Source organism: Coregonus clupeaformis, unplaced genomic scaffold (genome assembly GCF_020615455.1).
Source record: "Coregonus clupeaformis isolate EN_2021a unplaced genomic scaffold, ASM2061545v1 scaf0929, whole genome shotgun sequence".
NCBI classification, from domain to species: Eukaryota; Metazoa; Chordata; class Actinopteri; order Salmoniformes; family Salmonidae; genus Coregonus; species Coregonus clupeaformis.
The window spans coordinates 39,620-67,477 of NW_025534383.1; the positions used below are offsets into that span (position 1 = coordinate 39,620).

Below are 27,858 nucleotides of genomic sequence, written 5' to 3' on the forward strand. Positions count from 1 at the left end.
TCCTGATTCCCAGAATGCTTCAACCGGGATTTCTAGGAAAACAAGGGAATTTGGGTGAAAAGTTACCAAAATGTTGAAACCCTATCCCATGTTAATCTCTTCCTTCTCTCCTCTCCTGCAGGTGGTAGATATTAAGGGAAGCTGAAGCAGTCTAAAAAGTTTTGGTCCAACCTGCCAGATGAGATCTGTGTTAAAGACAAGATGACAGAGTCAGATGAAGAGCAGTGCTGGAACAGTCACGCCAAGGCCAGGTGAGGTGTTCAGCATTAATAGTCCCGTCTGGTTTCATTATGCAGCCCAGCTTTACGACCTCTACTGCTTTATGACCGCTGACAGCTGCTCTCTGAGTGCTGGAGAACCTCTTTATGACCGCTGACAGCTGCTCTCTGACTGCTGGAGAACCTCTTTATGACCGCTGGCAGCTGCTCTCTGAGTGCTAGAGAACCTCTTTATGACCGCTGACAGCTGCTCTCTGAGTGCTAGAGAACCTCTTTAAGACCGCTGACAGCTGCTCTCTGAGTGCTGGAGAACCTCTTTATGACCGCTGACAGCTGCTCTCTGAGTGCTGGAGAACCTCTTTATGACCACTGACAGCTGCTCTCTGAGTGCTGGGAGAACCTCTTTATGACCACTGACAGCTGCTCTCTGAGTGCTGGAGAACCTTCTTCTCTTTATGACCGCTGACAGCTGCTCTCTGAGTGCTGGAGAACCTTCTTCTCTTTATGACCGGCTGACAGCTGCTCTCTGAGTGCTGGAGAACCTCTTTATGACCGCTGACAGCTGCTCTCTGAGTGCTGAGAGAACCTCTTTATGACCGCTGACAGCTGCTCTCTGAGTGCTGGAGAACCTCTTTATGACCGCTGACAGCTGCTCTCTGACTGCTGGGAGAACCTCTTTATGACCGCTGACAGCTGCTCTCTGAGTGCTGGAGAACCTTCTTCTCTTTATGACCGCTGACAGCTGCTCTCTGACTGCTGGAGAACCTCTTTATGACCGCTGACAGCTGCTCTCTGACTGCTGGAGAACCTTCTTCTCTTTATGACCGCTGACAGCTGCTCTCTGACTGCTGGATAACCTCTTTACGACCGCTGACAGCTGCTCTCTGACTGCTGGAGAACCTCTTTATGACCGCTGACAGCTGCTCTCCTGAGTGCTGGAGAACCTCTTTATGACCACTGACAGCTGCTCTCTGGAGTGCTGGAGAACCTCTTTATGACCGCTGACAGCTGCTCTCTGAGTGCTGGAGAACCTCTTTATGACCGCTGACAGCTGCTCTCTGAGTGCTGGAGAACCTCTTATGACCGCTGACAGCTGCTCTCTGAGTGCTGGAGAACGCTCCACACGATACAGATAATTAAATCATTTCCTGCTAATGAAATGTGATTCAGTCTTTAAATATGTTTCTTCTGTATTCCTCAGAGATGTTTCTGAACACCTGTTGTTGTTGTTGTTGACGACACAGTTGTTATCCTCCCTCTCCCAGGTATTTTCCTGAGGTGGTAAAGGACGGCCTCACCAACCAGCTGAACAACCCAGAGGTAGAGGTGGACATCACTAGACCAGACACTCTGATTCGCCAACAGATCATGACACTCAGAGTCATGACCAACAAGCTGAAAAACGCCTACAATGGAAACGACATCTACTTTCAGGACTCCAGTAAGTCAGCTGCATTGTGTCCCAAATGACACCCGATTCTCTATACAGTGCACTACTTTAGACCAGAGCCCTTAGGGGTCTATATAGGGTGGGCCCTTTGACCAGAGCCCTTAGGGGTCTATATAGGAGTGGCCCTTTGAGAAGCAGCCCTTAGGGGTCTATAGAGGGTGGCCCTTTGACCCAGAGCCCTTAGAGGGTCTATAGAGGGTGGCCCTTTGAGAAGCAGCCCTTAGGGGGTCTATAGAGGTGGCCCTTTGAGAAGCAGCCCTTAGGGGTCTATAGAGGGTGGCCCTTGACCAGAGCCCTTAGGGGTCTATAGAGGGTGGCCCTTTGACCAGAGCCTTTAGGGGTCTATAGGGTGGCCCCCTTTGACCAGAGCCCTTAGGGGTCATAGAGGTGGCCCTTTGACCAGAGCCCTTAGGGGGTCTATAGAGGGTGGCCCTTTGACCAGAGCCCTTAGGGGTCTATAGAGGGTGGCCCCTTTGAGAAGCAGCCCTTAGGGGTCTATAAGTGGCCCTTTGACCAGAGCCCTTGGGGGTCTATAGAGGGTGGCCCTTTGAGAAGCAGCCCTTAGGGGTCTATAGAGGGTGGCCCTTTGACCAGAGCCCTTAGGGGTCTATATGGGTGGCCCCTTTGACCAGAGCCCCTTAGGGGTCTATATAGGGTGGCCCTTTGACCAGAGCCCTTAGGGGTCTATAGAGGGTGGCCCTTTGACCAGAGCCCTTAGGGGTCTATAGAGGGTGGCCCTTTGACCAGAGCCCTTAGGGGTCTATAGAGGTGGCCCTTTGAGAAGCAGCCCTTAGGGGGTCTATATAGGTGGCCCTTTGACCAGAGCCCTTAGGGTCTATAGAGGGTGGCCCTTTGAGAAGCAGCCCTTAGGGGTCTATAGAGGGTGGCCCTTTGACCAGAGCCCTTAGGGGTCTATATGGGTGGCCCTTTGACCAGAGCCCTTAGGGGTCTATATAGGTGGCCCTTTGAGAAGCAGCCCTTAGGGGGTCTATAGAGGGTGGCCCTTTGAGAAGCAGCCCTTAGGGGTCTATAGGGTGGCCCTTTGAGAAGCAGCCCTTAGGGGTCTTATAGGGTGGCCCTTTGACCAGAGCCCTTAGGGGTCTATATGGGTGGCCCTTTGACCAGAGCCCTTAGGGGTCTATAGAGGGTGGCCCTTTGAGAAGCAGCCCTTAGGGGGTCTATAGAGGGTGGCCCTTTGAGAAGCAGCCCTTAGGGGTCTATATAGGGTGGCCCTTTGAGAAGCAGCCCTTAGGGGTCTATATAGGGTGGCCCCTTTGACCAGAGCCCTTAGGGGTCTATATAGGGTGGCCCTTTGACCAGAGCCCTTAGGGGGTCTAATAGGTGGCCCTTTGAGAAGCAGCCCTTAGGGGTCTATAGGTGGCCCTTTGACCAGAGCCCTTAGGGGTCTATAGAGGGTGGCCCTTTGAGAAGCAGCCCTTAGGGGTCTATAGGGTGGCCCTTTGAGAAGCAGCCCTTAGGGGTCTATATAGGGTGGCCCTTTGAGAAGCAGCCCTTAGGGGTCTATATAGGGTGGCCCTTTGAGAAGCAGCCCTTAGGGGTCTATAGAGGGTGGCCCTTTGACCAGAGCCCTTAGGGGTCTATAGAGGGTGGCCCTTTGAGAAGCAGCCCTTAGGGGTCTATATAGGGTGGCCCTTTGAGAAGCAGCCCTTAGGGGTCTATAGAGGGTGGCCCTTTGAGAAGCAGCCCTTAGGGGTCTATAGAGGGTGGCCCTTTGACCAGAGCCCTTAGGGGTCTATATAGGGTGGCCCTTTGACCAGAGCCCTTAGGGGTCTATAGAGGTGGCCCTTTGAGAAGCAGCCCTTAGGGGTCTATAGAGGGTGGCCCTTTGAGAAGCAGCCCTTAGGGGTCTATAGAGGGTGGCCCTTTGACCAGAGCCCTTAGGGGTCTATAGGGTGGCCCCTTTGACCAGAGCCCTTAGGGGTCTATAGAGGGTGGCCCTTGACCAGAGCCCTAGGGGTCTATAGGGTGGCCCTTTGACCAGAGCCCTTAGGGGTCTATAGAGGGTGGCCCTTTGACCAGAGCCCTTAGGGGTCTATAGAGGGTGGCCCTTTGACCAGAGCCCTTAGGGTCTATAGAGGGTGGCCTTTGAGAAGCAGCCCTTAGGGGTCTATAGAGGGTGGCCCTTTGAGAAGCAGCCCTTAGGGGTCTATAAGGGTGGCCCCTTTGACCAGAGCCCTTAGGGGTCTATAGAGGGGTGGCCCTTTGACCAGAGCCCTTAGGGGTCTATATAGGGTGGCCCCTTTGACCAGAGCCCTTAGGGGTCTATATAGGGTGGCCCTTGACCAGAGCCCTTAGGGGTCTATATAGGGTGGCCCCTTTGACCAGAGCCCTTAGGGGTCTATATAGGGTGGCCCTTTGAGAAGCAGCCCTTAGGGGTCTATAGAGGGTGGCCCTTTGAGAAGCAGCCCTTAGGGGTCTATAGAGGGTGGCCCTTTGAGAAGCAGCCCTTAGGGGTCTATAGAGGGTGGCCCTTTGACCAGAGCCCTTAGGGGTCTATATAGGGTGGCCCTTTGACCAGAGCCCTTAGGGGGTCTATAGAGGTGGCCCTTTGAGAAGCAGCCCTTAGGGGTCTATAGAGGGTGGCCCTTTGACCAGAGCCCTTAGGGGTCTATAGAGGGTGGCCCTTTGAGAAGCAGCCCTTAGGGGTCTATATAGGGTGGCCCTTTGACCAGAGCCCTTAGGGGTCTATAGGGTGGCCTTTGACCAGAGCCCTTAGGGGTCTATAGAGGGTGGCCCTTTGAGAAGCAGCCCTTAGGGGTCTATAGAGGGTGGCCCTTTGAGAAGCAGCCCTTAGGGGGTCTAAAGAGGTGGCCCTTTGACCAGAGCCCTTAGGGGTCTATATAGGGTGGCCCTTTGACCAGAGCCCTTGGGGGTCTATATAGGGTGGCCCTTTGACCAGAGCCCTTAGGGGTCTATAGAGGTAGCCCTTTGACCAGAGCCCTTAGGGGTCTATAGAGGGTGGCCCTTTGACCAGAGCCCTTAGGGGTCTATAGAGGGTGGCCCTTTGACCAGAGCCCTTAGGGGTCATATAGGGTGGCCCTTTGACCAGAGCCCTTAGGGGTCTATAAGGGTGGCCCTTTGACCAGAGCCCTTAGGGGTCTTATAGGGTGGCCCTTTGACCAGAGCCCTTAGGGGTCTATAGAGGGTGGCCCTTTGACCAGAGCCCTTAGGGGTCTATAGAGGGTGGCCCTTTGACCAGAGCCCTTAGGGGTCTATAGAGGGTGGCCCTTTGAGAAGCAGCCCTTAAGGGGTCTATATAGGGTGGCCCTTTGACCAGAGCCCTTAGGGGTCTATAGAGGGTGGCCCTTTGAGAAGCAGCCCTTAGGGTCTATAGAGGGTGGCCCTTTGACCAGAGCCCTTAGGGGTCTATATAGGGTGGCCCTTGACCAGAGCCCTTAGGGGTCTATATAGGGTTGCCCTTTGAGAAGCAGCCCTTAGGGGTCTATAGAGGGTGGCCCTTTGAGAAGCAGCCCTTAGGGGTCTATATAGGGTGGCCCTTTGAGAAGCAGCCCTTAGGGGTCTATATAGGGTGGCCCTTTGACCAGAGCCCTTAGGGGTCTATATAGGGTGGCCCTTTGACCAGAGCCCTTAGGGTCTATAGAGGGTGTGCCCTTTGGAGAAGCAGCCCTTAGGGGTCTATAGAGGGTGGCCCTTTGAGAAGCAGCCCTTAGGGGTCTATAGGGTGGCCCTTTGAGAAGCAGCCCTTAGGGGTCTATATAGGTGGCCCTTTGACCAGAGCCCTTAGGGGTCTATATAGGGTGGCCCTTTGACCAGAGCCCTTAGGGGTCATATAGGGTGGCCCTTTGAGAAGCAGCCCTTAGGGGTCTATATAGGGTGGCCCGTTGACCAGAGCCCTTAGGGGTCTATAGAGGGTGGCCCTTTGAGAAGCAGCCCTTAGGGGGTCTATATAGGGTGGCCCTTTGAGAAGCGGCCCTTAGGGGTCTATAGGGTGGCCCTTTGAGAAGCAGCCCTTAGGGGTCTATATAGGGTGGCCTTTGAGAAGCAGCCCTTAGGGGTCTATAGAGGGTGGCCCTTGACCAGAGCCCTTAGGGGTCTATAGAGGGTGGCCCTTTGAGAAGCAGCCCTTAGGGGTCTATGTAGGGTGGCCCTTTGAGAAGCAGCCCTTAGGGGTCTATAGAGGGTGGCCCTTTGAGAAGCAGCCCTTAGGGGGTCTATAGAGGGTGGCCCCTTTGACCAGAGCCCTTAGGGGTCTATATAAGGGTGGCCCCCTTTGACCAGAGCCCTTAGGGGTCTATAGAGGGTGGCCCTTTGAGAAGCAGCCCTTAGGGGTCTATAGAGGGTGGCCCTTTGAGAAGCAGCCCTTAGGGGTCTATAGAGGGTGGCCCTTTGACCAGAGCCCTTAGGGGTCTTATAGGTGGCCCCTTTGACCAGAGCCCTTAGGGGTCTATAGAGGTGGCCCTTTGACCAGAGCCCTTAGGGGTCTATATAGGGTGGCCCTTTGACCAGAGCCCTTAGGGGTCTATAGAGGTGGCCCTTTGAGAAGCAGCCCTTAGGGGTCTATAGAGGGTGGCCCTTTGACCAGAGCCCTTAGGGGTCTATAGGTGGCCCTTTGAGCAGAGCCCTTAGGGGTCTATAGAGGGTGGCCCTTTGAGAAGCAGCCCTTAGGGGGTCTATAGAGGTGGCCCTTTGAGAAGCAGCCCTTAGGGGTCTATATAGGTGGCCCTTTGACCAGAGCCCTTAGGGGTCTATAGAGGGTGGCCCTTTGACCAGAGCCCTTAGGGGTCTATATAGGGTGGCCCTTTGACCAGAGCCCTTAGGGGTCTATGATAGGTGGCCCTTTGACCAGAGCCCTTAGGGGTCTATATAGGGTGGCCCTTTGACCAGAGCCCTTAGGGGGTCTATAGGGTGGCCCTTTGAGAAGCAGCCCTTAGGGGTCTATCAGAGGTGGCCCTTTGAGAAGCAGCCCTTAGGGGTCTATAGAGGGTGGCCCTTTGAGAAGCAGCCCCTAGGGTCATAGAGGGTGGCCCTTTGACCAGAGCCCTTAGGGGTCTATATAGGTGGCCCTTTGACCAGAGCCCTTAGGGGTCTGATAGAGGGTGGCCCTTTGAGAAGCAGCCCTTAGGGGTCTATAGAGGGTGGCCCTTTGACCAGAGCCCTTAGGGGTCTATAGAGGTGGCCCTTTGAGAAGCAGCCCTTAGGGGTCTATATAGGGTGGCCCTTTGACCAGAGCCCTTAGGGGTCTATATAGGGTGGCCCTTTGACCAGAGCCCTTAGGGGTCTATAGAGAGTGGCCCTTTGAGAAGCAGCCCTTAGGGGTCTATAGAGGGTGGCCCTTTGAGAAGCAGCCCTTAGGGGTCTATAGAGGGTGGCCCTTTGAGAAGCAGCCCTTAGGGGTCTATAGAGGGTGGCCCCTTTGACCAGAGCCCTTAGGGGTGTATATAGGGTGGCCCTTTGAGAAGCAGCCCTTAGGGGTCTATAGAGGGTGGCACTTTGACCAGAGACCTTAGGGGTCTATAGGGTGGCCCTTTGACCAGAGCCCTAGGGGTCTATATAGGTGGCCCTTTGACCAGAGCCCTTAGGGGTCTATAGGGTGGCCCTTTGACCAGAGCCCTTAGGGGGTCTATAGAGGGTGGCCCTTTGACCAGAGCCCTTAGGGGGTCTATATAGGTGGCCCTTTGACCAGAGCCCTTAGGGGTCTATATAGGGTGGCCCTTTGAGAAGCAGCCCTTAGGGTCTATAGGGTGGCCCTTTGAGAAGCAGCCCTTAGGGGTCTATAGAGGTGGCCCTTTGACCAGAGCCCTTAGGGGGTCTATATAGGGGTGGCCCTTTGAGAAGCAGCCCTTAGGGGTCTATAGAGGTGGCCCTTTGACCAGAGCCCTTAGGGGTCTATAGAGGGTGGCCCTTTTAGAAGCAGCCCTTAGGGGTCTATAGAGGGTGGCCCTTTGAGAAGCAGCCCTTAGGGGTCTATATAGGGTGGCCCTTTGAGAAGCAGCCCTTGGGGTCTATATAGGGTGGCCCTTTGACCAGAGCCCCTAGGGGTCTATAGAGGGTGGCCCCTTTGACCAGAGCCCTTAGGGGTCTATATAGGGTGGCCCTTTGACCAGAGCCCTTAGGGGTCTATATAGGGTGGCCCTTTGACCAGAGCCCTTAGGGGTCTATATAGGGTGGCCCTTTGACCAGAGCCCTTAGGGGTCTATAGAGGGTGGCCCTTTGAGAAGCAGCCCTTAGGGGTCTATAGAGGGTGGCCCTTTGAGAAGCAGCCCTTAGGGGTCTATATAGGTGGCCCTTTGACCAGAGCCCTTAGGGGTCTATATGGGTGGCCCTTTGACCAGAGCCCTTAGGGGTCTATAGAGGTGGCCTTTGAGAAGCAGCCCTTAGGGGGTCTATATGAGGTGGCCCTTTGAGAAGCAGCCCTTAGGGGTCATATAGGGTGGCCCTTTGACCAGAGCCCTTAGGGGTCTATAGAGGGTGGCCCTTTGACCAGAGCCCTTAGGGGTCTATAGAGGTGGCCCTTTGAGAAGCAGCCCTTAGGGGTCTATAGAGGGTGGCCCTTTGAGAAGCAGCCCTTAGGGGTCTATAGAGGGTGGCCCTTTGACCAGAGCCCTTAGGGGTCTATAGAGGGTGGCCCTTTGACCAGAGCCCTTAGGGGTCTATAGAGGGTGGCCCTTTGAGAAGCAGCCCTTAGGGGTCTATAGAGGGTGGCCCTTTGACCAGAGCCCTTAGGGGTCTATAGAGGTGGCCCTTTGAGAAGCAGCCCTTAGGGGTCTATAGAGGGTGGCCCTTTGACCCAGAGCCCTTAGGGGGTCTATAGAGGGTGGCCCTTTGAGAAGCAGCCCTTAGGGGTCTATAGAGGGTGGCCCTTTGAGAAGCAGCCCTTAGGGGTCTATATAGGGTGGCCCTTTGACCAGAGCCCTTAGGGGGTCTATATAGGTGGCCCTTTGAGAAGCAGCCCTTAGGGGGTCTATATAGGGTGGCCCTTTGAGAAGCAGCCCTTAGGGGTCTATATAGGGTGGCCCTTTTACCAGAGCCCTTAGGGGTCTATAGGGTGGCCCTTTGACCAGAGCCCTTAGGGGTCTATAGAGGGTGGCCCTTTGAGAAGCAGCCCTTAGGGGTCTATATAGGGTGGCCCTTTGACCAGAGCCCTTAGGGGTCTATATAGGGGTGGCCCTTTGACCAGAGCCCTTAGGGGTCTGTATAGGGTGGCCCTTTGACCCAGAGCCCTTAGGGGTCTATAGAGGGTGGCCCTTTGAGAAGCAGCCCTTAGGGGTCTATAGAGGGTGGCCCTTTGACCAGAGCCCTTAGGGGTCTATATAGGGTGGCCCTTTGAGAAGCAGCCCTTAGGGGTCTATATAGGGTGGCCCTTTGACCAGAGCCCTTAGGGGTCTATAGAGGGTGGCCCTTTGACCAGAGCCCTTAGGGGTCTATATAGGGTGGCCCCTTTGAGAAGCAGCCCTTAGGGGTCTATAGAGGGTGGCCCTTTGACCAGAGCCCTTAGGGGTCTATATAGGGGTGGCCCTTTGACCAGAGCCCTTAGGGGTCTATATAGGGTGGCCCTTTGGAGAAGCAGCCCTTAGGGGTCTATATAGGGTGGCCCTTTGAGAAGCAGCCCTTAGTGGTCTATATGGGTGGCCCCTTTGACCAGAGCCCTTAGGGGGTCTATATAGGGTGGCCCTTTGACCAGAGCCCTTAGGGGTCTATAGAGGGTGGCCCTTTGACCAGAGCCCTTAGGGGTCTATAGGGTGGCCCCTTGACCAGAGCCCTTAGGGGTCTATAGAGGTGGCCCTTTGACCAGAGCCCTTAGGGGTCTATATAGGGTGGCCCTTTGACCAGAGCCCTTAGGGGTCTATAGAGGGTGGCCCTTTGACCAGAGCCCTTAGGGGTCTATATGGTGGCCCTTTGAGAAGCAGCCCTTAGGGGTCTATATAGGGTGGCCCTTTGACCAGAGCCCTTAGGGGTCTATAGAGGGTGGCCCTTTGACCAGAGCCCTTAGGGGTCTATATAGGGTGGCCCTTTGAGAAGCAGCCCTTAGGGGTCTATAGAGGGTGGCCCTTTGACCAGAGCCCTTAGGGGTCTATATAGGGTGGCCCTTTGACCCAGAGCCCTTAGGGGTCTATAGAGGGTGGCCCTTTGACCAGAGCCCTTAGGGGTCTATGGTGGCCCTTTGAGAAGCAGCCCTTAGGGGTCTATAGAGGGTGGCCCTTTGAGAAGCAGCCCTTAGGGGGTCTATAGAGGTGGCCCTTTGAGAAGCAGCCCTTAGGGGTCTATATAGGGTGGCCCTTTGAGAAGCAGCCCTTAGGGGTCTATAGAGGGTGGCCCCTTTGACCAGAGCCCTTAGGGGTCTATAGAGGGTGGCCCTTTGACCAGAGCCCTTAGGGGGTCTATAGAGGGTGGCCCTTTGAGAAGCAGCCCTTAGGGGTCTATAGAGGGTGGCCCTTTGACCAGAGCCCTTAGGGGTCTATGTAGGGTGACCTTTGACCAGAGCCCTTGGGGTCTATAGAGGGTGGCCCTTTGAGAAGCAGCCCTTGGGGTCTATAGAGGGTGGCCCTTTGACCAGAGCCCTTAGGGGTCTATAGGGTGGCCCCTTTGACCAGAGCCCTAAGGGGTCTATATAGGGTGGCCCTTTGACCAGAGCCCTTAGGGGTCTATAGAGGGTGGCCCTTTGACCAGAGCCCTTAGGGGTCTATAGAGGTGGCCCTTTGACCCAGAGCCCTTAGGGGTCTATAGAGGGTGGCCCTTTGACCAGAGCCCTTAGGGGTCTATATAGGGTGGCCCTTTGAGAAGCAGCCCTTAGGGGTCTATAGGGTGGCCCTGAGAAGCAGCCCTTAGGGGTCTATAGAGGGTGGCCCTTTGACCAGAGCCCTTAGGGGTCTATATAGGGTGGCCCTTTGACCAGAGCCCTTAGGGGTCTATAGGTGGCCCTTTGAGAAGCAGCCCTTAGGGGTCTATATAGGGTGGCCCTTTGAGAAGCAGCCCTTAGGGGTCTATATAGGGTGGCCCCTTTGACCCAGAGCCCTTAGGGGTCTATATAGGGTGGCCCTTTGACCAGAGCCCTTAGGGGGTCTATAGAGGGTGGCCCTTTGACCAGAGCCCTTAGGGGTCTATAGGGTGGCCCTTTGACCAGAGCCCTTAGGGGTCTATATAGGGTGGCCCTTTGACCAGAGCCCCTAGGGTCTATAGGTGGCCCTTTGACCAGAGCCCTTAGGGGGTCTATAGAGGTGGGCCCTTTGACCAGAGCCCTTAGGGGGTCTATATAGGGTGGCCCTTTGAGAAGCAGCCCTTAGGGGGTCTATATAGGGTGGCCCTTTGACCAGAGCCCTTAGGGGTCTATAGAGGGTGGCCCTTTGACCAGAGCCCTTAGGGGTCTATATAGGGTGGCCCTTTGAGAAACAGCCCTTAGGGGTCTATAGAGGGTGGCCCTTTGACCAGAGCCCTTAAGGGGTCTATAGGGTGGCCCTTTGACCAGAGCCCTTAGGGGGTCTATAGAGGGTGGCCTTTGACCAGAGCCCTTAGGGGTCTATAGGTGGCCCTTTGAGAAGCAGCCCTTAGGGGTCTATAGAGGTGGCCCTTTGAGAAGCAGCCCTTAGGGGTCTATAGAGGGTGGCCCTTTGAGAAGCAGCCCTTAGGGGTCTATATAGGGTGGCCCTTTGAGAAGCAGCCCTTAGGGGTCTATAGAGGGTGGCCCTTTGACCAGAGCCCTTAGGGGTCTATAGAGGTGGCCCTTTGACCCAGAGCCCTTAGGGGTCTATAGAGGGTGGCCCTTTGAGAAGCAGCCCTTAGGGGGTCTATAGAGGGTGGCCCTTTGACCAGAGCCCTTAGGGGTCTATATAGGGTGGCCCTTTGACCAGAGCCCTTAGGGGTCTATAGAGGGTGGCCCTTTGAGAAGCAGCCCTTAGGGGTCTAAAGAGGGTGGCCCTTTGACCAGAGCCCTTAGGGGTCTATATAGGGTGGCCCCTTGACCAGAGCCCTTAGGGGTCTATATAGGGTGGCCCTTTGACCAGAGCCCTTAGGGGGTCTATAGAGGGTGGCCCTTTGACCAGAGCCCTTAGGGGTCTATAGAGGGTGGCCTTTGACCAGAGCCCTTAGGGGTCTATAGAGGGTGGCCCCTTTGACCAGAGCCCTTAGGGGTCTATATAGGGTGGCCCTTTGAGAAGCAGCCCTGATGCTTTGTGTGTTACTGAAGTGAGATGAATAAATACATATGTTATACAATATACTGAAGTGGTATGAATAAATACATATGTTATACAGTATACTGAAGTGAGATTATTACGTACTTGAGCTATCTACAGTGACTGGCAAGTGCATTTAATTACACACTAGACTAGCAATGAAGCAAAGCAATGTATTGGACATGGTGGTGTTGGATCAATATATGGGAACCCAACCACGGTGGTGTTGGATCAAGATATGGAAAACCCAACCACGGTGGTGTTGGATCAATATATGGAAAACCCAACCACGGTGGTGTTGGATCAAGATATGGAAACCCAACCACGGTGGTGTTGGATCAAGATATGGAAAACCCAACCACGGTGGTGTTGGATCAAGATATGGAGAAACCCAACCACGGTGGTGTTGGATCAAGATATGGAAAACCCAACCACGGTGGTGTTGGATCAAGATATGGAAAACCCAACCACGGTGGTGTTGGATCAATATATGGAAAACCCAACCACGGTGGTGTTGGATCAATATATGGGGAAACCCAACCACGGTGGTGTTGGATCAATATATGGGAACCCAACCACGGTGGTGTTGGATCAATATATGGAAAACCCAACCACGGTGGTGTTGGATCAAGATATGGGAACCCAACCACGGTGGTGTTGGATCAAGATATGGAAAACCCAACCACGGTGGTGTTGGATCAAGATATGGGAACCCAACCACGGTGGTGTTGGATCAAGATATGGAAAACCCAACCACGGTGGTGTTGGATCAATATATGGGAACCCAACCACGGTGGTGTTGGATCAAGATATGGAAAACCCAACCACGGTGGTGTTGGATAAATATATGGAAAACCCAACCACGGTGGTGTTGGATCAATATATGGGAAACCCAACCACGGTGGTGTTGGATCAATATATGGAAAACCCAACCACGGTGGTGTTGGATCAAGATATGGAAAACCCAACCACGGTGGTGTTGGATCAAGATATGGAAAACCCAACCACGGTGGTGTTGGATCAAGATATGGAAAACCCAACCACGGTGGTGTTGGATCAAGATATGGGAACCCAACCACGGTGGTGTTGGATCAAGATATGGAAAACCCAACCACGGTGGTGTTGGATCAATATATGGAAAACCCAACCACGGTGGTGTTGGATCAATATATGGAAACCCAACCACGGTGGTGTTGGATCAATATATGGAAAACCCAACCACGGTGGTGTTGGATAAAGATATGGCAAAACCCAACCACGGTGGTGTTGGATCAAGATATGGAAAACCCAACCACGGTGGTGTTGGATCAATATATGAAACCCAACCACGGTGGTGTTGGATAAAGATATGGAAAACCCAACCACGGTGGTGTTGGATCAAGATATGGAAAACCCAACCACGGTGGTGTTGGATCAAGATATGGAAAACCCAACCACGGTGGTGTTGGATCAAGATATGGAAAACCCAACCACGGTGGTGTTGGATCAAGATATGGAAACCCAACCACGGTGGTGTTGGATCAAGATATGGGAACCCAACCACGGTGGTGTTGGATCAATATATGGAAAACCCAACCATGGTGGTGTTGGATCAAGATATGGGAACCCAACCATGGTGGTGTTGGATCAAGATATGGGAACCCAACCACGGTGGTGTTGGATCAATATATGGGAACCCAACCATGGTGGTGTTGGACTCAAGTCATGCCTCCCTCCGTTCTTGACTTTTCCTAAATCAGTCTATATAACACACTGCCGGTGTTAGAATCTAAATCAGTCTATACAACACACTGCCGGTGTTAGAATCTAAATCAGTCTATATAACACACCGCCGGTGTTAGAATCTAAATCAGTCTATACAACACACTGCCGGTGTTAGAATCTAAATCAGTCTATATAACACACTGCCGGTGTTAGAATCTAAATCAGTCTATATAACACACTGCCGGTGTTAGAATCTAAATCAGTCTATATAACACCCTGCCGGTGTTAGAATCTAAATCAGTCTATATAACACACTGCCGGTGTTAGAATCTAAATCAGTCTATATAACACACTGCCGTGTTAGAATCTAAATCAGTCTATATAACACACTGCGGTGTTAGAATCTAAATCAGTCTATACAACACACTGCCGGTGTTAGAATCTAAATCAGTCTATATAACACACTGCCGGTGTTAGAATCTTAATATCACAAACAGAACTGGAGTTATGACCCGTTTTAGGAGGGCGTGTCATTTTTTGAGTGGTTTTCCCTCGTTGCCCCTCCCGACAGCAGATCCTGCTCCGCCCCCTTCTCCCGATAGTGGAAGGTGCCGCGCCCAGTTGATAATCACCCCCCCCCGATAATTGCCTCGAAACTGAACCTATACTATACCGAAACTAATTACACACGTATAACAACAGATGAAATAAATACAGTTTGATGGGGAGAAGCGGGTGAGTCGATGAGCGGCGGGGAAGCGAACGATGCATAATTATGTAATCGCCAATTGTGAATGAAGAACAGGGCCATTATATTGTATTGGTATATTCTAATTATAATCTCTAAATGGTATGTACCCTATGTCAGTACACGTGAGAGAGTGTGTTATTTACAATGGCGTGAAGACCAAGACGAATGGATGCACTTGGCCTTTTGGCGCTGCTGCAAGATCTGAATGGAAATGATGATTATTCTTCTAACACTGAGCCTCAGCCTGAAACGACACCTCTGAGGCCTAAAGCGCCAAAAAAATAGACAGAAGGAGTGCGCTGAGCAGGTGCCGTCCGCCAGGAAGGGACGGCACCGTTTGGATACGGACCGGATTATCAGAATAAAATGTAATCACTAAGAGAGCAAGCCTTACATCTCAAGCATAAAACAACAGCAGCAACTCACTCACCAGCTTTGGTACTGGTATTAGGATCTAACACCATCTTTGGTAAAGGTATTAGGATCTAACACCAGCTTTGGTAAAGGTATTAGGATCTAACACCAGCTTTGGTAAAGGTATTAGGATCTAACACCAGCTTTGGTAAAGGTATTAGGATCTAACACCAGCTTTGGTAAAGGTATTAGGATCTAACACCAGCTTTGGTAAAGGTATTAGGATCTAACACCAGCTTTGGTAAAAGGTATTAGGATCTAACACCATCTTTGGTAAAGGTATTAGGATCTAACACCAGCTTTGGTAAAGGTATTAGGATCTAACACCAGCTATGGTAAATGTATTAGGATCTAACACCAGCTTTGGTAAAGGTATTAGGGATCTAACACCAGCTTTGGTAAAGGCATTAGGATCTAACACCAGCTATGGTAAAGGTATTATGATCTAACACCAGCTTTGGTAAAGGTATTAGGATCTAACACCAGCTTTGGTAAAGGTATTAGGATCTAACACCATCTTTGGTAAAGGTATTAGGATCTAACACCAGCTATGGTAAAGGTATTAGGATCTAACACCAGCTATGGTAAAGGTATTAGGATCTAACACCAGCTTTGGTAAAGGTATTAGGATCTAACACCATCTTTGGTAAAGGTATTAGGATCTAACACCAGCTTTGGTAAAGGTATTAGGATCTAACACCAGCTATGGTAAAGGTATTAGGATCTAACACCATCTTTGGTAAAGGTATTGGGATCTAACACCAGCTTTGGTAAAGGGTATTAGGATCTAACGCCATCTTTGGTAAAGGTATTAGGATCTAACACCAGCTTTGGTAAAGGTATTAGGATCTAACACCAGCTTTGGTAAAGGTATTAGGATCTAACACCAGCTTTGGTAAAGGTATTAGGATCTAACACCAGCTTTGGTAAAGGTATTAGGACACACAGGGAGGAAGGAGCCACTGCCTGGGATCAGGGACTGCACTGTGGCTGAGGCTCACAGGGAGGAAGGAGCCACTGCCTGGGATCAGGGACTGCCTGTGGCTGAGGCTCACAGGGAGGAAGGAGCCACTGCCTGGGATCAGGGACTGCCTGTGGCTGAGGCTCACAGGGAGGAAGGAGCCACTGCCTGGGATCAGGGACTGCACTGTGGCTGAGACACAGCGAGGAAGGAGCCACTGCCTGGGATCAGGGACTGCCTGTGGCTGAGGCTCACAGGGAGGAAGGAGCCACTGCCTGGGATCAGGGGACTGCACTGTGGCTGAGGCTCACAGGGAGGAAGGAGCCACTGCCTGTGATCAGGGACTGCACTGTGGCTGAGACACAGGAAGGAAGGAGCCACTGCCTGGGATCAGGGACTGCACTGTGGCTGAGGCTCACAGGGAGGAAGGAGCCACTGCCTGGGATCAGGGACTGCCTGTGGCTGAGGCTCACAGGGAGGAAGGAGCCACTGCCTGGGATCAGGGACTGCCTGTGGCTGAGGCTCACAGGGAGGAAGGAGCCACTGCCTGGGATCAGGGACTGCCTGTGGCTGAGGCTCACAGGGAGGAAGGAGCCACTGCCTGGGATCAGGGACTGCCTGTGGCTGAGGCTCACAGGGAGGAAGGAGCCACTGCCTGGGATCAGGGACTGCACTGTGGCTGAGGCTCACAGGGAGGAAGGAGCCACTGCTTGGGATCTGGGACTGCCTGTGGCTGAGGCTCACAGGAGGAAAGAGCCACTGCCTGGGATCAGGGACTGCCTGTGGCTGAGGCTCACAGGGAGGAAGGAGCCACTGCCTGGGATCAGGGACTGCCTGTGGCTGAGGCTCACAGGGAGGAAGGAGCCACTGCTTGGGATCTGGGACTGCCTGTGGCTGAGGCTCACAGGGAGGAAGGAGCCACTGCTTGGGATCTGGGACTGCCTGTGGCTGAGGCTCACAGGGAGGAAGGGGAGCCACTGCCTGGGATCAGGGACTGTGCTGTGGCTGAGGCTCACAGGGAGGAAGGAGCCACTGCCTGGGATCTGGGACTGCCTGTGGCTGAGGCTCACAGGGAGGAAGGAGCCACTGCCTGGGATCAGGGACTGCCTGTGGCTGAGGCTCACAGGGAGGAAGGAGCCACTGCCTGGGATCAGGGACTGCCTGTGGCTGAGGCTCACAGGGAGGAAGGAGCCACTGCCTGGGATCAGGGACTGTGCTGTGGCTGAGGCTCACAGGGAGGAAGGAGCCACTGCCTGGGATCAGGGACTGCCTGTGGCTGAGGCTCACAGGGAGGAAGGAGCCACTGCCTGGGATCAGGGACTGTGCTGTGGCTGAGGCTCACAGGGAGGAAGGAGCCACTGCCTGGGATCAGGGACTGCCTGTGGCTGAGACACAGGGAGGAAGGAGCCACTGCCTGGGATCAGGGACTGCCTGTGGCTGAGACACACAGGGAGGAAGGAGCCACTGCCTGGGATCAGGACTGCACTGTGGCTGAGACACACAGGGAGGAAGGAGCCACTGCCTGGGATCAGGGACTGCCTGTGGCTGAGGCTCACAGGGAGGAAGGAGCCACTGCCTGGGATCAGGGACTGCACTGTGGCTGAGACACACAGGGAGGAAGGAGCCACTGCCTGGGATCAGGGACTGCCTGTGGCTGAGACACACAGGGAGGAAGGAGCCACTGCCTGGGATCAGGGACTGCACTGTGGCTGAGGCTCACAGGGGAGGAAGGAGCCACTGCCTGGGATCAGGGACTGCCTGTGGCTGAGACACACGGGGAGGAAGGAGCCACTGCCTGGGATCAGGGACTGCCTGTGGCTGAGGCTCACAGGGGAGGAAGGAGCCACTGCCTGGGATCAGGGGACTGCCTGTGGCTGAGGCTCACAGGGAGGAAGGAGCCACTGCCTGGGATCAGGGACTGCCTGTGGCTGAGGCTCACAGGGAGGAAGGAGCCACTGCCTGGGATCAGGGACTGCCTGTGGCTGAGACACACAGGGAGGAAGGAGCCACTGCCTGGGATCAGGGACTGCCTGTGGCTGAGGCTCACAGGGAGGAAGGAGCCACTGCCTGGGATCAGGGACTGCCTGTGGCTGAGGCTCACAGGGAGGAAGGAGCCACTGCCTGGGATCAGGGGACTGCACTGTGGCTGAGGCTCACAGGGAGGAAGGAGCCACTGCCTGGGATCAGGGACTGCACTGTGGCTGAGGCTCACAGGGAGGAAGGAGCCACTGCCTGGGATCTGTCTGTTGATGAGCTGGAACCGTTCATTTCAATCCTGTATGTCCGTGGAGTGTTGGGTGGAAAGAGTGTGTGTATGGAGAGCTTCTGGTCAGACATGTATGGGATCCCTTTCTTCAGAGAAACAATGTCACAGGATGGTTCAGAGAGATCAGGTCACGGGATGGTTCAGAGAGATCATGTCACGGGATGGTTCAGAGAGATCAGGTCACGGGATGGCTTCAGAGAGATCAAGTCACGGGATGGCTTCAGAGAGATCAGGTCACGGGATGGCTTCAGAGAGATCATGTCACGGGATGGTTCAGAGAGATCAGGTCACGGGATGGCTTCAGAGAGATCATGTCACGGGATGGTTCAGAGAGATCATGTCACGGGATGGTTCAGAGAGATCAGGTCACGGGATGGCTTCAGAGAGATCAAGTCACGGGATGGCTTCAGAGAGATCATGTCACGGGATGGTTCAGAGAGATCATGTCACGGGATGGTTCAGAGAGATCAGGTCACGGGATGGCTTCAGAGAGATCAAGTCACGGGATGGCTTCAGAGAGATCAGGTCACGGGATGGCTTCAGAGAGATCATGTCACGGGATGGCTTCAGAGAGATCATGTCACGGGATGGCTTCAGAGAGATCAAGTCACGGGATGGCTTCGGAGAGAGATCAGGTCACGGGATGGCTTCAGAGAGATCATGTCACGGGATGGCTTCAGAGAGATCATGTCACGGGATGGCTTCAGAGAGATCATGTCACGGGATGGCTTCAGAGAGATCATGTCACGGGATGGTTCAGAGAGATCATGTCACGGGATGGCTTCAGAGAGATCTCCATAGCAGACTGTCTGTCTGAGACAGGATCACATCTCAGTAGTTCAGTTTCTACCAGTCTCCCTCCATAGCAGACTGTCTGTCTGAGACAGGATCACATCTCAGTAGTTCAGTTTCTACCAGTCTCCCTCCGTAGCAGACTCATTCTGTCTGAGACAGGATCACATCTCAGTAGTTCAGTTTCTACCAGTCTCCCTCCATAGCAGACTGTATGTCTGAGACAGGATCACATCTCAGTAGTTCAGTTTCTACCAGTCTCCCTCCATAGCAGACTCAGTCTGTCTGAGACAGGATCACATCTCAGTAGTTCAGTTTCTACCAGTCTCCCTCCATAGCAGACTCAGTCTGTCTGAGACAGGATCACATCTCAGTAGTTCAGTTTCTACCAGTCTCCCTCCATAGCAGACTGTCTGTCTGAGACAGGATCACATCTCAGTAGTTCAGTTTCTACCAGTCTCCCTCCATAGCAGACTGTCTGTCTGAGACAGGATCACATCTCAGTAGTTCAGTTTCTACCAGTCTCCCTCCATAGCAGACAGTCTGTCTGAGACAGGATCACATCTCAGTAGTTCAGTTTCTACCAGTCTCCCTCCATAGCAGACTCAGTCTGTCTGAGACAGGATCACATCTCATTAGTTCAGTTTCTACCAGTCTCCCTCCATAGCAGACAGTCTGTCTGAGACAGGATCACATCTCAGTAGTTCAGTGTCTACCAGTCTCCCTCCATAGCAGACTGTCTGTCTGAGACAGGATCACATCTCAGTAGTTCAGTTTCTACCAGTCTCCCTCCATAGCAGACTGTCTGTCTGAGACAGGATCACATCTCAGTAGTTCAGTTTCTACCAGTCTCCCTCCATAGCAGACTGTCTGTCTGAGACAGGATCACATCTCAGTAGTTCAGTTTCTACCAGTCTCCCTCCATAGCAGACTGTCTGTCTGAGACAGGATCACATCTCAGTAGTTCAGTTTCTACCAGTCTCCCTCCATAGCAGACTCAGTCTGTCTGAGACAGGATCACATCTCAGTAGTTCAGTAGCCCCAGAGATCAGCTCCATTAATCTCAGCATGGTATCAGGCAGGATCACAGCCAGTAGTTCAGTAGCCCCAGAGATCAGCTCCATTAATCTCAGCATGGTATCAGGCAGGATCACAGCCAGTAGTTCAGTAGCCCCAGAGATCAGCTCCATTAATCTCAGCATGGTATCAGGCAGGATCACAGCCAGTAGTTCAGTAGCCCCAGAGATCAGCTCCATTAATCTCAGCATGGTATCAGGCAGGATCACAGCCAGTAGTTCAGTAGCCCCAGAGATCAGCTCCATTAATCTCAGCATGGTATCAGGCAGGATCACAGCCAGTAGTTCAGTAGCCCCAGAGATCAGCTCCATTAATCTCAGCATGGTATCAGGCAGGATCACAGCCAGTAGTTCAGTAGCCCCAGAGATCAGCTCCATTAATCTCAGCATGGTATCAGGCAGGATCACAGCCAGTAGTTCAGTAGCCCCAGAGATCAGCTCCATTAATCTCAGCATGGTATCAGGCAGGATCACAGCCAGTAGTTCAGTAGCCCCAGAGATCAGCTCCATTAATCTCAGCATGGTATCAGGCAGGATCACAGCCAGTAGTTCAGTAGCCCCAGAGATCAGCTCCATTAATCTCAGCATGGTATCAGGCAGGATCACAGCCAGTAGTTCAGTAGCCCCAGAGATCAGCTCCATTAATCTCAGCATGGTATCAGGCAGGATCACGGCCAGTAGTTCAGTAGCCCCAGAGATCAGCTCCATTAATCTCAGCATGGTATCAGGCAGGATCACAGCCAGTAGTTCAGTAGCCCCAGAGATCAGCTCCATTAATCTCAGCATGGTATCAGGCAGGATCACAGCCAGTAGTTCAGTAGCCCCAGAGATCAGCTCCATTAATCTCAGCATGGTATCAGGCAGGATCACAGCCAGTAGTTCAGTAGCCCCAGAGATCAGCTCCATTAATCTCAGCATGGTATCAGGCAGGATCACAGCCAGTAGTTCAGTAGCCCCAGAGATCAGCTCCATTAATCTCAGCATGGTATCAGGCAGGATCACAGCCAGTAGTTCAGTAGCCCCAGAGATCAGCTCCATTAATCTCAGCATGGTATCAGGCAGGATCACAGCCAGTAGTTCAGTAGCCCCAGAGATCAGCTCCATTAATCTCAGCATGGTATCAGGCAGGATCACAGCCAGTAGTTCAGTAGCCCCAGAGATCAGCTCCATTAATCTCAGCATGGTATCAGGCAGGATCACAGCCAGTAGTTCAGTAGCCCCAGAGATCAGCTCCATTAATCTCAGCATGGTATCAGGCAGGATCACAGCCAGTAGTTCAGTAGCCCCAGAGATCAGCTCCATTAATCTCAGCATGGTATCAGGCAGGATCACAGCCAGTAGTTCAGTAGCCCCAGAGATCAGCTCCATTAATCTCAGCATGGTATCAGGCAGGATCACGGCCAGTAGTTCAGTAGCCCCAGAGATCAGCTCCATTAATCTCAGCATGGTATCAGGCAGGATCACAGCCAGTAGTTCAGTAGCCCCAGAGATCAGCTCCATTAATCTCAGCATGGTATCAGGCAGGATCACAGCCAGTAGTTCAGTAGCCCCAGAGATCAGCTCCATTAATCTCAGCATGGTATCAGGCAGGATCACAGCCAGTAGTTCAGTAGCCCCAGAGATCAGCTCCATTAATCTCAGCATGGTATCAGGCAGGATCACAGCCAGTAGTTCAGTAGCCCCAGAGATCAGCTCCATTAATCTCAGCATGGTATCAGGCAGGATCACAGCCAGTAGTTCAGTAGCCCCAGAGATCAGCTCCATTAATCTCAGCATGGTATCAGGCAGGATCACAGCCAGTAGTTCAGTAGCCCCAGAGATCAGCTCCATTAATCTCAGCATGGTATCAGGCAGGATCACAGCCAGTAGTTCAGTAGCCCCAGAGATCAGCTCCATTAATCTCAGCATGGTATCAGGCAGGATCACAGCCAGTAGTTCAGTAGCCCCAGAGATCAGCTCCATTAATCTCAGCATGGTATCAGGCAGGATCACAGCCAGTAGTTCAGTAGCCCCAGAGATCAGCTCCATTAATCTCAGCATGGTATCAGGCAGGATCACGGCCAGTAGTTCAGTAGCCCCAGAGATCAGCTCCATTAATCTCAGCATGGTATCAGGCAGGATCACAGCCAGTAGTTCAGTAGCCCCAGAGATCAGCTCCATTAATCTCAGCATGGTATCAGGCAGCATCACGGCCAGTAGTTCAGTAGCCCCAGAGATCAGCTCCATTAATCTCAGCATGGTATCAGGCAGGATCACAGCCAGTAGTTCAGTAGCCCCAGAGATCAGCTCCATTAATCTCAGCATGGTATCAGGCAGGATCACAGCCAGTAGTTCAGTAGCCCCAGAGATCAGCTCCATTAATCTCAGCATGGTATCAGGCAGGATCACAGCCAGTAGTTCAGTAGCCCCAGAGATCAGCTCCATTAATCTCAGCATGGTATCAGGCAGGATCACAGCCAGTAGTTCAGTAGCCCCAGAGATCAGCTCCATTAATCTCAGCATGGTATCAGGCAGGATCACAGCCAGTAGTTCAGTAGCCCCAGAGATCAGCTCCATTAATCTCAGCATGGTATCAGGCAGCATCACGGCCAGTAGTTCAGTAGCCCCAGAGATCAGCTCCATTAATCTCAGCATGGTATCAGGCAGGATCACAGCCAGTAGTTCAGTAGCCCCAGAGATCAGCTCCATTAATCTCAGCATGGTATCAGGCAGGATCACGGCCAGTAGTTCAGTAGCCCCAGAGATCAGCTCCATTAATCTCAGCATGGTATCAGGCAGGATCACAGCCAGTAGTTCAGTAGCCCCAGAGATCAGCTCCATTAATCTCAGCATGGTATCAGGCAGGATCACAGCCAGTAGTTCAGTAGCCCCAGAGATCAGCTCCATTAATCTCAGCATGGTATCAGGCAGGATCACAGCCAGTAGTTCAGTAGCCCCAGAGATCAGCTCCATTAATCTCAGCATGGTATCAGGCAGCATCACGGCCAGTAGTTCAGTAGCCCCAGAGATCAGCTCCATTAATCTCAGCATGGTATCAGGCAGGATCACAGCCAGTAGTTCAGTAGCCCCAGAGATCAGCTCCATTAATCTCAGCATGGTATCAGGCAGGATCACAGCCAGTAGTTCAGTAGCCCCAGAGATCAGCTCCATTAATCTCAGCATGGTATCAGGCAGGATCACAGCCAGTAGTTCAGTAGCCCCAGAGATCAGCTCCATTAATCTCAGCATGGTATCAGGCAGCATCACGGCCAGTCTAGACCAGTCAGCCTGCTGAGGTGCCACCAGACGTGTCTCCCCTGTCCACGTCAGGGAAATAAGATCTCCCTTTCCTCTGTCACCCTGTGATTGGCTAGACTCTAGAGCCATGTGGTCGCCATGGCGCCATTGATGTTTCCTAGGCAGAGAGCTCCTGTACATTTATGAATATTTTATTGTTTTTGTTTTATAGCATTTTTTATTTATTTTTTATCAACTTGTAATTTTGTTAGCTTAGGAAGTTTTTATTATTTATTGATTGATTCCACGGTGTCATAAGACCGGCAGTCAGTTCATTTTGTCCAGACAGCCCAGAGGCTAGCTAGCTAGCTTTTATTTAAACTGGAGATAGGACAGGCTTGGACATCACAGAGGACAGGCTTGGACATCCCAGAGGACAGGCTTGGACATCACAGAGGACAGGCTTGGACATCCCAGAGGACAGGCTTGGACATCACAGAGGACAGGCTTGGACATCACAGAGGACAGGCTTGGACATCACAGAGGACATGCTTGGACATCACAGAGGACAGGCTTGGACATCCCAGAGGACAGGCTTGGACATCACAGAGGATAGGCTTGGACATCCCAGAGGACAGGCTTGGACATCCCAGAGGACAGGCTTGGACATCCCAGAGGACAGGCTTGGACATCACAGAGGACAGGCTTGGACATCCCAGAGGACAGGCTTGGACATCCCAGAGGACAGGCTTGGACATCACAGAGGACAGGCTTGGACATCACAGAGGACAGGCTTGGACATCACAGAGGACAGGCTTGGACATCACAGAGGACAGGCTTGGACATCCCAGAGGACAGGCTTGGACATCCCAGAGGCTTGTTGTAGTTCTGATTAGATCTCCCACTCCAAGGTGGACTCTCCCAATACCTCTGGCTCCCTAGTGAAATCTAGCCCTGCGATGAGCCTCTGGCTCCCTAGTGAAATCTAGCCCTGTGATGAGCCTCTGGCTCCCTAGTGAAATCTAGCCCTGTGATGAGCCTCTGGCTCCCTAGTGAAATCTAGCCCTGTGATGAGCCTCTGGCTCCCTAGTGAAATCTAGCCCTGTGATGAGCCTCTGGCTCCCTAGTGAAATCTAGCCCTGTGATGAGCCTCTGGCTCCCTAGTGAAATCTAGCCCTGTGATGAGCCTCTGGCTCCCTAGTGAAATCTAGCCCTGTGATGAGCCTCTGGCTCCCTAGTGAAATCTAGCCCTGCGATGAGCCTCTGGCTCCCCTAGTGAAATCTAGCCCTGTGATGAGCCTCTGGCTCCCTAGTGAAATCTAGCCCTGTGATGAGCCTCTGGCTCCCTAGTGAAATCTAGCCCTGCGATGAGCCTCTGGCTCCCTAGTGAAATCTAGCCCTGCGATAAACCTCTGGCTCCCTAGTGAAATCTAGCCCTGCGATGAGCCTCTGGCTCCCTAGTGAAATCTAGCCCTGCGATAAACCTCTGGCTCCCCTAGTGAAATCTAGCCCTGTGATGAGCCTCTGGCTCCCTAGTGAAATCTAGCCCTGCGATGAGCCTCTGGCTCCCTAGTGAAATCTAGCCCTGCGATGAGCCTCTGGCTCCCTAGTGAAATCTAGCCCTGCGATGAGCCTCTGGCTCCCTAGTGAAATCTAGCCCTGCGATGAGCCTCTGGCTCCCTAGTGAAATCTAGCCCTGCGATGAGCCTCTGGCTCCCTAGTGAAATCTAGCCCTGCGATAAACCTCTGGCTCCCTAGTGAAATCTAGCCCTGCGATGAGCCTCTGGCTCCCTAGTGAAATCTAGCCCTGCGATGAGCCTCTGGCTCCCTAGTGAAATCTAGCCCTGCGATGAGCCTCTGGCTCCCTAGTGAAATCTAGCCCTGTGATGACCACTGATTCCCCCTACTCAAGTCTGCTTCAGGGCCTCAGAGGAGCTGAGAACAGCATGCCAGAGTAGAGTGCTGAGGGTGGAGAGTGGAGCTGAGGGTGGAGAGTGGAGCTGAGGGTGGAGAGTGGAGCTGAGGGTGGAGAGTGGAGCTGAGGGTGGAGAGTGGAGCTGAGGGTGGAGAGTGGAGCTGAGGGTGGAGAGTGGAGCTGAGGGTGGAGAGTGGAGCTGAGGGTGGAGAGTGGAGCTGAGGGTGGAGAGTGGAGCTGAGGGTGGAGAGAGTGGAGCTGAGGGTGGAGAGTGGAGCTGATGGTGGAGAGTGGAGCTGAGGGTGGAGAGTGGAGCTGAGGGTGGAGAGTGTGGAGCTGAGGGTGGAGAGTGGAGCTGAGGGTGGAGAGAGTGGAGCTGAGGGTGGAGAGTGGAGCTGAGGGTGGAGAGTGGAGCTGAGGGTGGAGAGTGGAGCTGAGGGTGGAGAGTGGAGCTGAGGGTGGAGAGAGTGGAGCTGAGGGTGGAGAGAGTGGAGCTGAGGGTAGAGAGTGGAGCTGAGGGTGGAGTGTGGAGCTGAGGGTGGAGAGTGGAGCTGAGGGTGGAGAGTGGAGCTGAGGGTGGAGAGTGGAGCTGAGGGTGGAGTGTGGAGCTGAGGGTGGAGAGAGTGGAGCTGAGGGTGGAGAGTGGAGCTGAGGGTGGAGAGTGGAGCTGAGGGTGGAGAGTGGAGCTGAGGGTGGAGAGTGGAGCTGAGGGTGGAGAGTGGAGCTGAGGGTGGAGAGTGGAGCTGAGGGTGGAGAGTGGAGCTGAGGGTGGAGAGTGGAGCTGAGGGTGGAGAGTGGAGCTGAGGGTGGAGAGTGGAGCTGAGGGTGGAGAGTGGAGCTGAGGGTGGAGAGTGGAGCTGAGGGTGGAGAGTGGCTCTTGACTGACTTTCAGGACACTGTTGTAGGCTTGAACTATGTGCAGCCCACCGGAGTTGGATGTGACCTGGATGTGCCAGCCTCTGTTGAAGACCATTTTCCAGCCCAAGAACTACATGTACTTTTGTTTTTAAAATATATATTTTATTATAAACCTGCTTACCCCTTAAAAGTTAGAGGATGCATATGCAAATAAAAGATGACTGGTCATTGGTCAGAATAATCAGATCAGATTGTGATATCATGCTGTGGGTAAAAAACTAAATCCCACCTGAACAGGCTGAAATTCTTACACTAAAAGGGTATTATCGTAATTTAACAATTTCCAGTGTTATTTCGACCTCATAGTGTGGAAACTAGCAGGAAATCACGTTTTCAGACTGCACTGCCTCTTCCAGACCAAAAAGCACATTTCTGTTTTCATGATTCTTTAATGATATATAGCCAATTTTGACTTTGCCGTTGTGGCCCATCTAGTGGAAATCGCTCAGCTCTAACCTCCAGGACAAGATTCATCCCAATAAACATCAACCCTGCAAAGCGAGACAGACATCCTTAGGGATTTGAATAACACTGTCAGTTGATATAGCTCTGAGAACTGTCATGGCCGACAGTCACTCTCTGTGCTTTGAGTGCCGTCTCGAACCTCACTCATTGTGCTGTGTGTGTGTGTGTGTGTGTGTGCTGTGTGTGTGTGTGTGTGTGTGTGTGTGTGTGTGTGTGTGGCGCCTGTTTTCCCCTCTCTCCAGGTGACGAGGGCAGCGGCAGCGCCAGCGGCAGCGGCTGTACAGAGGGATGCACCACAGAGTTTGTGTTTGTGGGTTCAGAGGCCCCCGTGGTGGGAGCAGACAGGAGTGACGAGCGCGCCTCAGCTACGGCAGGCAGCGCCCCAAAACATCCCTCCGGACCGTCTCTACTGACGCTGCTCTCCCTGACTCTCACAGCCCTGTCCTGGCCCGGGAGATAATACCAGCCGGCCTGAGAGGACGCCAGGGCATAACCAGACAGACAGACAGCTTGGTTGTCATGCTGACTGTTAGTGTTCTCTAAAGGGAACCGGAACAGGACTTTGGAACCCCCCAAACATGAAGAGATACGGTCTCAGTAGTAAACCGTAGTAGACTGAGGAGTGTTGTGTGAGTGTTGCAGTGCTGCATCCTGCTTTTGTCCCCAAGTTCTCTCTGCTCTGTTCTGCTCTTCTCTGCTCTGCTTGGTGACTTCCAGAACAGAACCTACCCGTCAGTGGAGCAGCCAAACTTCTGACCTTTTCTCTTGTCTCCAAACCAACCCAACCCGCTTCTCTCCTTAACTCTGACTGAACAACAACGTGCTCCTTTCTCTCCTGGAGAGACAGAACGAGATGTTCTTTAAAAACGATGATGATGAATTAAAAAAATACATGAGATTCTATTTTTCCTTTCTTTTATACGGCAGAATTATGAAACCTACCAAATGTACAGAACATAATAGAAGGAGAGAAGCCTGAGAAAGTTCTGTCAGTGTCCCATACATCCTCCCACAACAGAGAGAGAACGTTCTGTCAGTGTCCCATACATCCTCCCACAACAGAGAGAGAACGTTCTGTCAGTGTCCCATACATCCTCCCACAACAGAGAGAGAACGTTCTGTCAGTGTCCCATACATCCTCCCACAACAGAGAGAGAACGTTCTGTCAGTGTCCCATACATCCTCCCACAACAGAGAGAGAAAGTTCTGTCAGTGTCCCATACATCCTCCTACAACAGAGAGAGAAAGTTCTGTCAGTGTCCCATACATCCTCCCACAACAGAGAGAGAACGTTCTGTCAGTGTCCCATACATCCTCCCACAACAGAGAGAGAAAGTTCTGTCAGTGTCCCATACATCCTCCCACAACAGAGAGAGAACGTTCTGTCAGTGTCCCATACATCCTCCCACAACAGAGAGAGAACGTTCTGTCAGTGTCCCATACATCCTCCCACAACAGAGAGAGAACGTTCTGTCAGTGTCCCATACATCCTCTCACAACAGAGAGAGAAAGTTCTGTCAGTGTCCCATACATCCTCCCACAACAGAGAGAGAAAGTTCTG

At 52.8% G+C, this 27,858-nt stretch overlaps 1 protein-coding gene across 1 annotated transcript; it reads left to right on the top strand.

The window, feature by feature from the left end:
- Window positions 1-152: 152 nt before the first annotated feature.
- On the top strand, window positions 153-27,858 carry LOC123485998 (glypican-6-like). The gene is made up of 3 exons (XM_045217133.1): window positions 153-251; window positions 1,484-1,659; window positions 26,540-27,858. The coding sequence occupies exons 1-3, from the start codon at window positions 202-204 to the stop codon at window positions 26,755-26,757; spliced, it is 444 nt and encodes a 147-aa protein (XP_045073068.1). The 5' UTR covers window positions 153-201; the 3' UTR covers window positions 26,758-27,858.